This window comes from Gekko japonicus, unplaced genomic scaffold (assembly GCF_001447785.1).
Source record: "Gekko japonicus isolate JY-2015 unplaced genomic scaffold, Gekko_japonicus_V1.1 scaffold2865, whole genome shotgun sequence".
NCBI classification, from domain to species: Eukaryota; Metazoa; Chordata; class Lepidosauria; order Squamata; family Gekkonidae; genus Gekko; species Gekko japonicus.
The window spans coordinates 86,466-98,948 of NW_015160923.1; the positions used below are offsets into that span (position 1 = coordinate 86,466).

Genomic DNA, 12,483 nt, shown 5'->3' on the forward strand with positions numbered 1-12,483 from the left:
TGATCTGCCGAAGTTCACAGAATCAGCATCGCTGTCCAATGGCCATCTAGCCTGTTTGAAAAAGCTCCGAAGAAGGAGAGCCCACCACCACCTCCCGAGGAAGCCTGTTCCACTGAGGAACAGCTCTAACTGTCAGAAAGTTCTTCCCAATGTTTAGCTGAAAACTCTTCTGATTTAATTTCAACCCGTTGGTTCTGGTCCGACTTCCGTCCCTCCGTTCTCTGAGCGGAGTTAACCTCTGTCTGGAAGTGAACTCCAAGAGCTGTATGCAGGATTAGCGTGGGGGGGGGGGAGTGCAGGCTATGGAGACCACCGTATGAAAGAACATGGACCTTTCTGTACTTGGGGGTGGGTGCATTGCGGAAATGCAAGGGAACTCTTAGGTGCTTTTATGAAGTCTGAGAGATGCTGTGAGTGTCCACTAGATGGCAGGAGACCACATAGAGTTTTTAACCCAGTGCCTTACAGGGCAACAGTTTTGACCATCTCTTAAATATTTTGAGAAGCCAGTTGTAGGCACATAACTAGGTCTCTTCCCGTTCAGGGGCAGTACATAAGAACAGAAGAGAAGCCAATGTTGGACCAGGCCACTGGCCCATCTAGTCCAATACTCTGTCACACAGTGGTCAAAAATGTCAGGTGCCATCAGGAGGTCCACCAGTGGGGCCAGGACACTAGAAGCCCTCCCACTGTTCCCCCCCCCCCAAGCACCAAGAACACAGAGTGTCCTTGACTCAGAGTCCCTATCTATCCCTTGTGGCTAATAGCCACCAATGGACCTCTGCTCCATAGGTTGATCCAGTTCCCTCTAGAAGCTGTCCATGCTTGTAGCTGCCACCACCTCCTGTGGCAGTGAATTCCATGTGTTAATCACTCTTTGGGTGAAGAAGTACTTCCTTTTATCCATTCTAACCCGACCGCGCAGCAATTTCATGGAGTGCCCACGAGTCCTTGTCTTGTGAGAAAGGGAGAAAAGGACTTCTCTCTCGGCCTGCTCTATCCCATGCACAATCTTATAAACCTCAATCACGTCACCCCTCCGCCGTCCTTTCTCCAGGCTAAAGAGCCCCGAGCGTTTTAACCCGTCTTCATAGGGAAAGTGTCCCAGCTATCGTATTCTTTTGCTACGAACATTTCGCCCGGTGGGGGTGGTGGAAAGACCCATCAAGTCCGAGCTGACGTCTGGCGACCCCGTAGGGTTTTCAAGGCCAGAGACATTCAGAAGGTGGTTTTGCCATTGCCTGCCACCACGTCACAGTCCTGGTATTCCTTGGAGGTCTCCCCTCCGAATGCCAGCCAGGGCCGACCTTGCTTTGCTCTCGAGATCTGGTGAGATTGGGCTCACCTGGGCCACCCAGGTCGGAAGAAATAGATGGAACGGTGCATAAAATCAAAGCCGTTGGGGGAAGACCAATCTGAGCTTTCCAGTGTTCCCTCTAAGCTGAGTTAGCGTGAGCCAGCTCACGGTTTTTTCAGCCTCCAGCTCACACATTTTTGCCTCGGGAAGGGACGGCTCCAGAGCAAACTGATTTATGCAGGAGCCGAATCGCTCGCTCACCACTTTAGTGCCAGCAGCTCACGGAGGAGAAATTTTTGCTCACAAGACTCCCACCGCTTAGAGGGAGCGTTGGTTAAGAGGTGCCAGCTCTCTGGTTTGGGAAACTGGGGAGGGGGTCGGAGCGCAGTGTTCCCTCTAAGCTGAGTCAGTGTGAGCTAAAAGGTAAAGGTAAAGGTTCCCTTGCTCGAAAGCAAGGCGAGTCCGACTCTAGGGTTGCGGTGCTCATCTCCGTTTCAAAGCCGAAGAGCCAGCGCTGTCCGAAGACGTTTCTGTGGTCATGTGGCCGGCATGACTAGACACCAAGGCGCACGGAACGCTGTGACCTTCCCACCGAAGTGGTCCCTATTTATCCACTTGCAGTTCCTTGCTTTCGAACTGCTAGGTTGGCAGGAGCTGGAACTAGAGACGGGAGCTCACACCGTCATGCGGCACACCCGGGTCTCGAACTGCTGAACTACCGACCTTCCACAGCCTGCAGTTCAGCATCTTAACCACTTGAGCCACCGCAGCTCCTCAGTGTGATCTAGCTCACAGTTTTTTTAGCCTCCGGCTCACCCTTTTTTTCCTTTGCCCAGTAGGGATGGTTCCAGAGCAAGCTGATTGATGCAGCAGCCCAATCGCTCGCTCCCAACTTTCATGCCAGTCGCTCACCAAGGAGAATCTTTGCTCACAAGACTCCACAGCTTAGAGGGAGCGTTGCCACTGACACTCAATTGTTTCTGTGCAGCCTCCCCGGGGAAACCTGTCCAAGGCTGCTTACAAAATAAAATATAATAAGAGCATCAAACAGCCAAAAAAGGGTCCTGTAAAGCCCAGCTGGAGCATAGCCCATTGAGCAGCTTACAACGAGAAGCATTTTTCAGGCTATAAACGACAATGTTCCCTCTAAGCTGTAGAGTCCTGTGAGCAAAAATTCTACTTTGTGAGCTACCGGCTTTAAAGTTGTGAGCAGGTGATTTGGCTGCTGCATAAATTAGTGTGTTCTGGAGCCATCCCTTCCTGAGCTGAGACAAAAAATGTGTGAGCCGGAGGCTAAAAAACTGTGAGCTGGCCATTTAATTCAAAAGCTGGGTTAACAGAAAGGTTTATGGATGCCCCAGTAACTTCATAAGCGCAAGAACTGGTGTCGCGCCAGGTTTCACTGACTTGGGTGTACGCCTTTCAGCCCGTGTTCTTAGCTTAGGCGGGCTTTTAAGATTGAACAAATGTACAGCTTTCCTGGTTCTGAAGCATAGGAGGTTATTTTTAGCTGCACAGTTATTGCTGCCCGTTTTGGGTTATGATCAGGGAGAACCGGGTTTGATTCCCCACTCCACCGCATGCAGCTGCTGGTGCGACCTTGGGTCAGTCACAAGTTCTCTCAGAGCTGTTCTCTCACTAGCAGTCCTCAAGAGAGCTCTCTCAGCCCCACCTACGTCACAGGGTGTCTCTTGTGGGGAGGGGAAGGGAAAGGAGATTGTAAGCTGCTCTGAGACCCTTTTGGGTACTGAAGGGCGGGGTATATATCCAATCTCTTCTCTTCTAGAAAAAACATGGAAGCTGATACCCAGAATTAAACTTTGTTGGTCTTAAAGGTGCCACTGGACCCAAACTTTGTTGTGCCGCTTCGAACTGACACAGCTACACACCAGAATCTATCTTAAAACGTTCGTGTCTGCTATCAGGGAACATGCACTCAGATAGTTTTGCCCAGGGGTCATTTCCTGCAGGAGTGCACAGGAGCAGAGCTCCGGCACTAAAGAGTCCAGGGGGTGGGCACATGCAACAAGCCCAGCTCCCTGGTCCAAAACAGTCCAGTGGCACCTTTAAGACCAAGTTTTATTCAGGTACAAGCTCTCCCTCCTCTGCAAGGGCAGATTTGCACATCCCCCCAACCCCCATAGCTAGGAATCCAAAACAGTCCAGTGGAGCCTGAGCGGTGGGTGTTGCCTTCTGACACACTTCCGGTGATGCCAGGGGGTGTGTCATATGCAAATGAGTTGTGCTGATGAGATCCTGCACCTCTCTTTCTACGAAATGACCCCTGGTTTTGCCCAAATGATAAATAACTCTCCTCCCTCCCAGCGGTGCCGAATTTCCCGTATGAAGAAGAGTCGCGGCCGCGCGGTTCGTCCTCCAAAGCAGCCGTCCCCCCGCCGATGTACGATGAGCCCGAGAGACCGCGGTCACCGACAGGCCCCAGCAACTCCTTCCTCGCCAACATGGGGTGAGTGCTCGCGGGAGGCCGGCCTTTGGTGGGAAATGCCCGTAGGCGGCTCGAAGGCAGGAACCGGTCGCGGGGGGCCTCCTTTGCGTGGGCAGAATGTTAACCCTAACTTGGAGGCATGTTTCGCAGAAGTGGGGTCACGTCAAGTGACAGGCGATGGCTTTGGCTTCCTCGCTCACGGGTCCTGAGGGGCTGTCGATGCCGAGCGGACGGATGAGAGATCGATCCCAGATTTCCAATTCCTTATTTATTTTTAATTAATTAATTAATTAATTAATTAATTTGTATCCCGCCCCTCCCCACCATGGCAGGCTCAGGGCAGCTTACAGAATATATATAGCCAGGGGTCATTTCGTAGAAAAAGAGGTGCAGGAGCTCATTAGCATAACTCATTAGCATAGCTCGTTTGCATGTGCCACACCCCCTGCCATCACCGGAAGTGCGTCAGAAGGCAACACCCACCGCTCAGGCCCCACTGGACTCTCTTGGATTGCTAGCTATGTGGGGGGGGATGCGCAGATCTGTCCTCGCAGAGGAGGGAGAGCTTGTACCTGAATAAAACTTGGTCTTAAAGGTGCCACTGGGGGGGGAACGTGCAGATCTGCCCTCGCAGAGGAGGGAGAGCTTGTACCTGAATAGAACTTGGTCTTAAAGGTGCCACTGGACTGTTTTGGATTGCTAGTTATGGGGGGGGGGGAGGAACGCGCAGATCTGCCCTCACAGAGGAGGGAGAGCTTGTACCTGAAGGCGGGTCAGGGGGAGGGTCTCTGCGACTTACCTGGCCTCTTCTTGCTCCTCGTGGCCCGACTGAGGACTGCTGGGAGCAGGGGGCGGGGCTTGTTGCAGGTGCCCGGTGATGACAGAGGGTGTGGCCTATGCAAATTATGCACGGGGCGGGAAGAGCTGACCAAGAGAACGCAAGGGCCATCCCATGAAGCTGATGGGCGGGAGATTCAGGACGGACAAAAGGAAATTCTTCTTTATACAGCGAGTGCTTAAAATGTGGAATTCGCTGTCAGAGGGTGTCGTGATGGCCACGGGAATAAGCAGCTTTAAGAGAGGATTAGATAGATTCGTGGAGGATCAGTCTATCGATGGCTACCAGCCATGGTGGCCGAGGGGAGCCCCCACCTTCAGAGGCACTAAGCCTCTGAGCCCCAGAGCCAGGCGGCAACCTCAGGGGAAGGCCTCGTTTGCTATGCCCTGTTGCTGGCCACTGTGTGAGACAGGATGCTAGACTAGGTGGACCCCTGGTCTGATCCAGCAGGGCACTTCTGATGTTCTTATGTCCTCTTAGCCTCCTGAAACATCTGTGCTTCAAGACATCCCATTTCGGACAGTCGCCAGATTGTACACCTCTCTTTCTCTACCTGCAGAGGCACCGTGGCGCACAAGATAATGCAGAAGTACGGCTTCCGGGAGGGCCAGGGACTCGGGAAGCATGAACAGGGCCTGAGCACGGCTCTCTCTGTAGAGAAGACCAGCAAGAGGGGCGGCAAAATCATCATCGGCGATGCTGCTGATAAAGGTAACTCAAGGCAGGGCCGTGGCTCAGTGGTAGAGCCTCTGCTTGGCATGCAGAAGGTCCCAGGTTCAATCCCCGGCATCTCCAGTTTAAAAGGACCAGGCAGTAGGTGAAGGGAAAGACCTCTGCCTGAGACCTTGGAGAGCCATGAAGTGGGGCTGTAGCTCAGTGGCAGAGCCTCTGCTTGGCAGGCAGGAGGACCTGAGACCCTGGAGAGCCACTAAGTGGGGATGTGGCTCAGTGGCAGAGCCTCTGCTTGGCAGGCAGGAGGACCTGAGACCCTGGAGAGCCACTAAGTGGGGATGTGGCTCAGTGGCAGAGCCTCTGCTTGGCAGGCAGGAGGACCTGAGACCCTGGAGAGCCACTAAGTGGGGATGTGGCTCAGTGGCAGAGCCTCTGCTTGGCATGCTGAAGGTCCCAGGTTCAGTCCTCGGCATCTCCAGTTAAAAGGACCAGGCAGGAGGAGAAGTGAAAGACCTCCGCCTGAGACCCTGGAGAGCCACGAAGTGGGGCTGTGGCTCAGTGGCAGAGCATCTGCTTGGCAGGCAGAAGGTCCCAGGTCCAGTCCTCGGCATCTCCAGTTAAAAGGACCAGGCAGGAGGAGATGTGAAAGACCTCGGCCTGAGACCCTGGAGAGCCATGAAGTGGGGCTATGACACTGTCCAACCATCTCATTGTCCGCGTATTGGAAGCGCCAATAACAACACAATCTGGGTTGGCTAGGTGCTGAACTATTTACAGTGGTTTATTTACAGCAACTATATACATACAGTCCTTTACATAAGAACATAAAAACATAAGAGATGCCAATGTTGGATCAGGCCCATCCAGTCCAACACTCTGTATCACACAGTGGCCAGAAATACCAGGTGCCATCAGGAGGTCCACCAGTGGGGCCAGGACATTAGAAGCCATCCCACTGTTGACCCCCCCCCCCCCAGTTTCCCAATCACCAGGCAAACCGACAGAGTGCTTCGCATATGATTCCATCCAACAGAGTGAAAAATACCATACAGACTGTACTCCATATATACATCAGAGCACCAATCAGAATTGTAGTGCTGACTCATGGTGACAGTAGTCAGGATGATGCAACCCAAGACCTGGTGACATGTCACATGACGCACTGTCACCTCAGATCAAGATGATCTAGTAGACTACCTTGTACCCAGGCTGTCATCTTGTCTGCTATACTTTACAGTATGCTGTCACTCATCCTTTGCCGTCCCCGTCTTCTTTGACCTTCAGTCTTTCCCAGCATCAGACATACATACAGCATCCAATGTTTTCGTTAACGGGAGTCAGTCAGTACAGACTTAGGTGATGAAAACGATCCCAGGGCGGCTCCAAGTTACGTCAAGATGTGGAATGTGGCCAAAAACGCATGGCGGAAGAGCCCCGTCTTGCAGGCCCTGCGGAACGGAAGTCCGTCCCGCAGGGCCTGGGTGTCCTCAGGGAGCTCATTCCATCAGTGTGCAGCTGCCACGAAGACGTTCCTAGCCCTGGTGGTGGCCAGTCTGGCCTCTTTAAGGCCAGGGAGCACTAGGAGGTTTTGTGTCCCTGAACGCAGTGCTCTCTGGGAAACACGTGGGGAAAGTCGGTCAGGTATGCTGGCCCTTGACCATAAAGGGTCATTTATACCCCGCCTTTCTCCCCCATGGAGACCCAAAGCCGCTTACGTCCTTCCCCTCTCCATTTTATCCTCACAGCAACCCTCTCAGGTAGGTTAGGCAGCAATGTTCCCTCTAAGCTGTGGAGTCCTGTGAGCAGAAATCCTACTTTGTGAACGACTGGCCTTAAAGTTGTGAGCGAGCCATTTGGCCGCTGCATAAATTAGTTTGCTCTGGAGCCCTCCTTCCTGTGCGGAGACAAAAAATGTGTGAGCTGGAGGCTGAAAAACTGTGAGCCAGCTCGCACTAACTCAGCTTAGAGGGAACACTGGTCTTGGCATTGTAGGACCTGACGCTTAGCCAGCAGCTGTGACCGGCATCCTCAGAGGTATCACACGGAAAGATGGAGTACTCTCTGTGCCAAAGCCAGCCAGCACGCTCCCATGGCAGAGTGGGGATTCGAACCTGGGTCTCCCCGGTCCTAGTCCAGCAATCTTACCCACTACCCCCTCGGTCTTCCTCTGTCTCCGTAACACGGTTCAAGGCGCCTTTCCTGTTCAAGGCTGTTCTCTCTCTGCCACCAAGTCTAGCTGACCTCTGGCGACCCCTAGTGGCGCGTGGAGGCAAAGAGACGTTCAGAGGTGGCTCGCCGTGGCCCGGCTCCACGTCACAACCCTGGTATTCCTCGGAGGTCGCCTGTAATGTTCTCGGGCGACGTGGCTCATCCGTAGTACAACAACACCCAGTCGTCGTTACGGAACAGCTTTATTTGGTAGAAAGAGACCGAGGGCAAAGAACAGCATCACACCATCTGAGAGTCAGCCGACCCTCCCAATTGTATCAGGTTAAATACATTCCACTATAATGGAAAACCACCTACTTTTTTTAAAAAAAACATTTTATTAGGATATAACAAAATCAAACATAAATCAAACATTATATAGTTATACATCCTACCCTCCTCCCTCCCCCCCCCCACTCCGCTTCCCACAGTGCTACACTCCAGTCTGCAAAGAAGTCTTCTGCTTCCATATTATTAAGTTTCTTTGTCATTTTGTCCATTTCAACCATGAAAAGTAGTTTCTTAATCCAGTCTCCAACTTCAGGAACCTTATCTTGTTTCCAACATTGCGCATAAGTCATTCTGGCAGCTGTGATCATATACCACATCAATGTCCTTTTTGCCATATTGTCTTCTTCCATTTTAAGCCCCAAAAGTAAAATTTCTGGTTCTTTCTTAAATTTACATTTCACAATTTTTTCCATTTCTGCATGAATCTCAACCCAAAACTGTTTTGCTTTTTCGCAAGTCCACCACATGTGATAAAATGAGCCCTCTATCTTTTTACATTTCCAACATTTGTTTGACATATTACTACTCATATTTGCATTTTTTTTTGGTGTCATATACCATCTATACATCATCTTATAACAATTTTCTTTTAAGTTATTACACGTTGATATTTTTAACGTTGATATTTTCAAACCACCTACTTAAAGGTACAAACACATCACATCGCCCTTCCAAATACTAGCCAGGGCCGGCCGTGCTTAGCTTCTGAGATCTGACAAGGCCGGGCCTGCCTGGGCCTTCTAAAGGCCGTTCTTAAAGACCACGGCAACTGGAGAATTCAGGTTGCTCTTCTTTTTTTGTTCTTTTCTGCCCATTCCATTTCACCATTTTCCTTTTTTTTAAATATAATTTTTATTTTGAACTTTTTTGAGGGAATACAGAATAAAGAAAAGGGGGTACGGGGAAAGCAGAAAAGGCAAAATTGCCCAAACCTTATATAAAGGGCATGTTTTGCAAATACAAAGGACGATCCTTGATTCAAATACTTGAATTTTTCGGAAAGCTCTATAACACATTGTGACTTTAAAAACCATGATACCAGTCTATTCAACAATCTACCATTTTCTCATAATGTATTAATATTTTTGTCCTATCTAACCGTGAATAGCCTCATAAAAATTTCACCATTTTAGAAGTGTCTGTTCACTTCAGAACCTGTCTCAGGAATGTTTTTTACGTCACTGTAAAGCTGGGAAAGATTGAAGGTCAAAGAAGACGGGGCCGGCAAAGGATGAGATGGTTAGACAGTGTCATAGATGCAACAAACGTGAAGTTGAGCAAACTTCAGAGGACGGCGGAAGACAGGAGGGCCTGGCGGGATCTGGTCCATGGGGTCGCGAAGAGTCGGACTCGACTGTGCGACTGAACAACAACAAAAAAGCCCATTGTGGGGCCGCGGTGGCTCAGAGGTTAAGATGCTGAGCTGCAGACCGGAAGGTCTGTAGTTTGGCAGTTCAAGTTTGATGATTGGCACTGATATTTCTTCTATGAGAGCTGCGGTGGCTCAAGTGATTAAGACGCTGAACTGCAGGCTGTGGAAGGTCAGTAGTTCAGCAGTTCAAGACCCGGGTGCCGCAAGACGGGGTGAGCTCCCGTCTCTAGTTCCAGCTCCTGCCAACCTAGCAGTTCGAAAGCAAGAAATTGCAAGTCGATAAATAGGTACCACTTCGGTGGGAAGGTAACAGCGTTCCGTGCGCCTTGGTGTTTAGTCATGCCGGCCACATGACCATGGAAACGTCTTCGGACAGCGCTGGCTCTTCGGCTTTGAAACGGGGATGAGCACCGCAACCCTAGAGTCGGATTCGACTGGCTTTCGAGCAAGGAAAACCTTTACCTTTAAAGCCCATTGCTGCATTGTGGCCCGGCTTGCTTAGGCTTCGGAGCACGTATCTTTGCGTCTGTAATGCCCAAGCGCAGTCGCTTTCCCCCTTCCCGCCTCTAATTTTTACAGAAAGGTAGATCTTTAGAATACAGGAACCTGGATCCGATATCAATGCTTTGCTTTTGTGGAATGCGCCCGGTCCAGTGTATGTCGGGGTAAGCTAGCTTAATGTCACTGGAATGAAATAACGATTTAGGATTTAACTTGGAACCATTCACTGTTTCTCCTGAACAGCAGACGCGTCCAAGAAATCGGATTCGAACCCTTTAACAGAGATACTGAAGTGCCCCACCAAAGTGGTCTTGTTAAGGGTAAGTCACTTCATGAGTTTTTAAGCTTCCTGCTGGTGTGATACTTGTTTAGTTAATTCTTAAGTGCCCTGCCTTTCTCCCCAGTGGGGACCCAAGGCAGTTTAGAGGGTTCTCCTCTCCATTTTCGCCTCACAACAGCTCTGTGAGGTAGGTTAGGCTTAAGGGTGTGCTTGGCCCACAGTCATTCAGGGAGCTTCCATGGTGCTAGTGGAGATTCGAACCCAGGTCTCCCAGAAACTAGACTGACACCCTTAACCACTACGAACAAAAAGAAAGGCGGGGGGAAGAAAAAAAGAAGAATAGAAAAAAAGGGGGGAGGTAAGGGAAAAAAGAAAACTCAACCCAAAAAGCTGCTATGAATCCACAAGGGTTAAGCTGACACTACATATAATAAACATACAAAATTTATTTAGGTGTACACATTTTAAAAAACTTAAGACTCATTTAAAATATTCACAGTCAGACCTAAAAAACTTCTCAACATTCATACATAGATGGGTTAGTGCTGTGCACCTGAACCAAACGCGTTTCGGCCCCAAAGGGCCTTCCTCAGTGGTCACAATCCAAAATACAAAGTTGACATACAGTCCAAAAAATATTTACATAAGATGTTAAATATATATGCAGTATAAGGCCAGGATGGAGTGACATACAGTCAACTCACGCAAGTTTATGCTACCAGATTTGGAATTATTAGTGGACTTTAATTGGCCATACCTGAGGCCTATCCTATAGAACAGCAATATACATATAAATATATAAGGACATAACATCTGGCCTTATACTGCATATATATTTAACGTCTTATGTAAATATTTTTTGGACTGTATGTCAACTTTGTATTTTGGATCGTGACCACTGAGGGAAGGCCCTTTGGGGCCGAAACGCGTTTGGTTCAGTTGCACAGCACTCACCCATCTATGTATGAATGTTGAGAAGTTTTTTAGGTCTGACTGTGAATATTTTAAGTGAGTCATTAAGTTTTTTAAAATGTGTACACCTAAATAAACTTTGTATGTTTATTATATGTAGTGTCAGCTTAACCCTTGTGGACCCTTAACCACTTCATCACTCCTGCCTGTCGTGGTGCTTAATGGTTCACATATCCCCCCAGGTCCTAGTCTGTAGACTCCGGAAGGAAGAGCTCGTGCATTTTGTTGGATTCCTCCTTATCTGGGGGCCCAGTGGTAGAACATAAGAAGAAAATTCCAGAAAGCGGGCAGGAAGAGGCGTGTCTAGGGTGCATCGCAGAATGAGAGGGGTGTGTGGCCATACCGGGCAGATGCAGGGCTTTTTTTTTTCGTAGAAAAAGCCCAGCAGGAACTCATTAGCATAATAGGTCACACCCAACAGCAGAAACTCATTAGCCTATACCCCTGACAGCACAGCTCATTGGCATATTAGGCCACACCCCCATGTTACCAGAAGTGTGCTCATCCAGCCACACCCACCTTTTGCTTCTTATTCTGTTTACCTTGTTTGTTAAAACCCAGGGCCTTTTTTTGTAGCAGGAGCTCCTTTGCATGTTAGGCCACACACCCCTAGTGTAGCCAGTCCTAATGAGTTCCTGCTGTTGGGTGTGGCCTATTATGCTAAGGAGTTCCTGCTGGGCGTGGCCAACTTGGGAGCCAGCCGGAACTCCGTTCCTGTACGTTCCTGCCCCAAAATAGCCCTGGGCAGATGTAATGTCTGAGCTCCACCTCTGCGACATCCGCTTTTCTCTTGGTCTGGGCAGCTGCCTGAAGATCACAGAGTCACAGAGTTGGGAGGGGCCATCCAGGCCATCTGGTCCCACCCCCCCTGATCGATGCAGGCTCAGCCTTGATCAGGGGTGGCCAAACTGCGGCTCAGGAGCCACCTATTGTGTGGCTCCCGGCAGGGCGGCTGGGGAAGCGAAGGGGAAACATCCTCCCTCCCTCCCATCCATTTCCTTTCTTTGTTTCTCTGTCTCTCCTTCTGTGTCTCTCTTTCATAAGAACATAAACATAAGAACACAAGAGAAGCCAGTGTTGGATCAGGCCAATGGCCCATCCAGTCCAACACTCTGTCCAACACAGTGGCCAGAAATACCAGGGGCCATCAGGAGGTCCAGCAGTGGGGCCAGGACATTAGAAGCCCTCCCACTGTTGACCCACGCCCCCCCAGCACCAAGAAGACAGAGCATCCCTTGCCCCAGGCTGAGAGTTCCTATCTATACCTTGTGGCTAATAGCCACTGATGGACCTCTGCTCCATATGCTTATCCAATCCCCTCTTGAAGCCGTCCATGCTTGAAGCCGCCACCACCTCCTGTGGCAGTGAATTCCGTGTGTTAATCACTCTTTGGGTGAAGAAGGACTTCCTTTTATCCGTTCTAACCCGACCGCTCAGCAATTTCATGGAGCGCCCATGAGTTCTTGTGTTGTGAGAAAGGGAGAAAAGGACTTCTTTCTCTACCTGCTCTATCCCATGCACAATCTTGTAAACCTCGATCATGTCACCCCTCAGCCGTCGTTGCTCCAAGCTAAAGAGCCCCAAGCGGTTCAACCTTTCTTCGTAG

General features: G+C 50.0%; 1 protein-coding gene across 2 annotated transcripts in view; it reads left to right on the forward strand.

The window, feature by feature from the left end:
* Positions 1-12,483, forward strand: part of RBM17 (RNA binding motif protein 17) — a 39,675-nt gene that overhangs the window by 18,023 nt on the left and 9,169 nt on the right. Inside the window, exons 7-9 of one of the 2 annotated variants that reach the window (XM_015424729.1) lie at positions 3,623-3,764; positions 5,141-5,292; positions 9,869-9,945. In XM_015424729.1, the coding sequence (XP_015280215.1) occupies positions 3,623-3,764; positions 5,141-5,292; positions 9,869-9,945 (371 nt within the window). The remainder of the gene's footprint in view (positions 1-3,622; positions 3,765-5,140; positions 5,293-9,868; positions 9,946-12,483) is intronic. The other variant, XM_015424736.1, reaches the window with a different exon arrangement.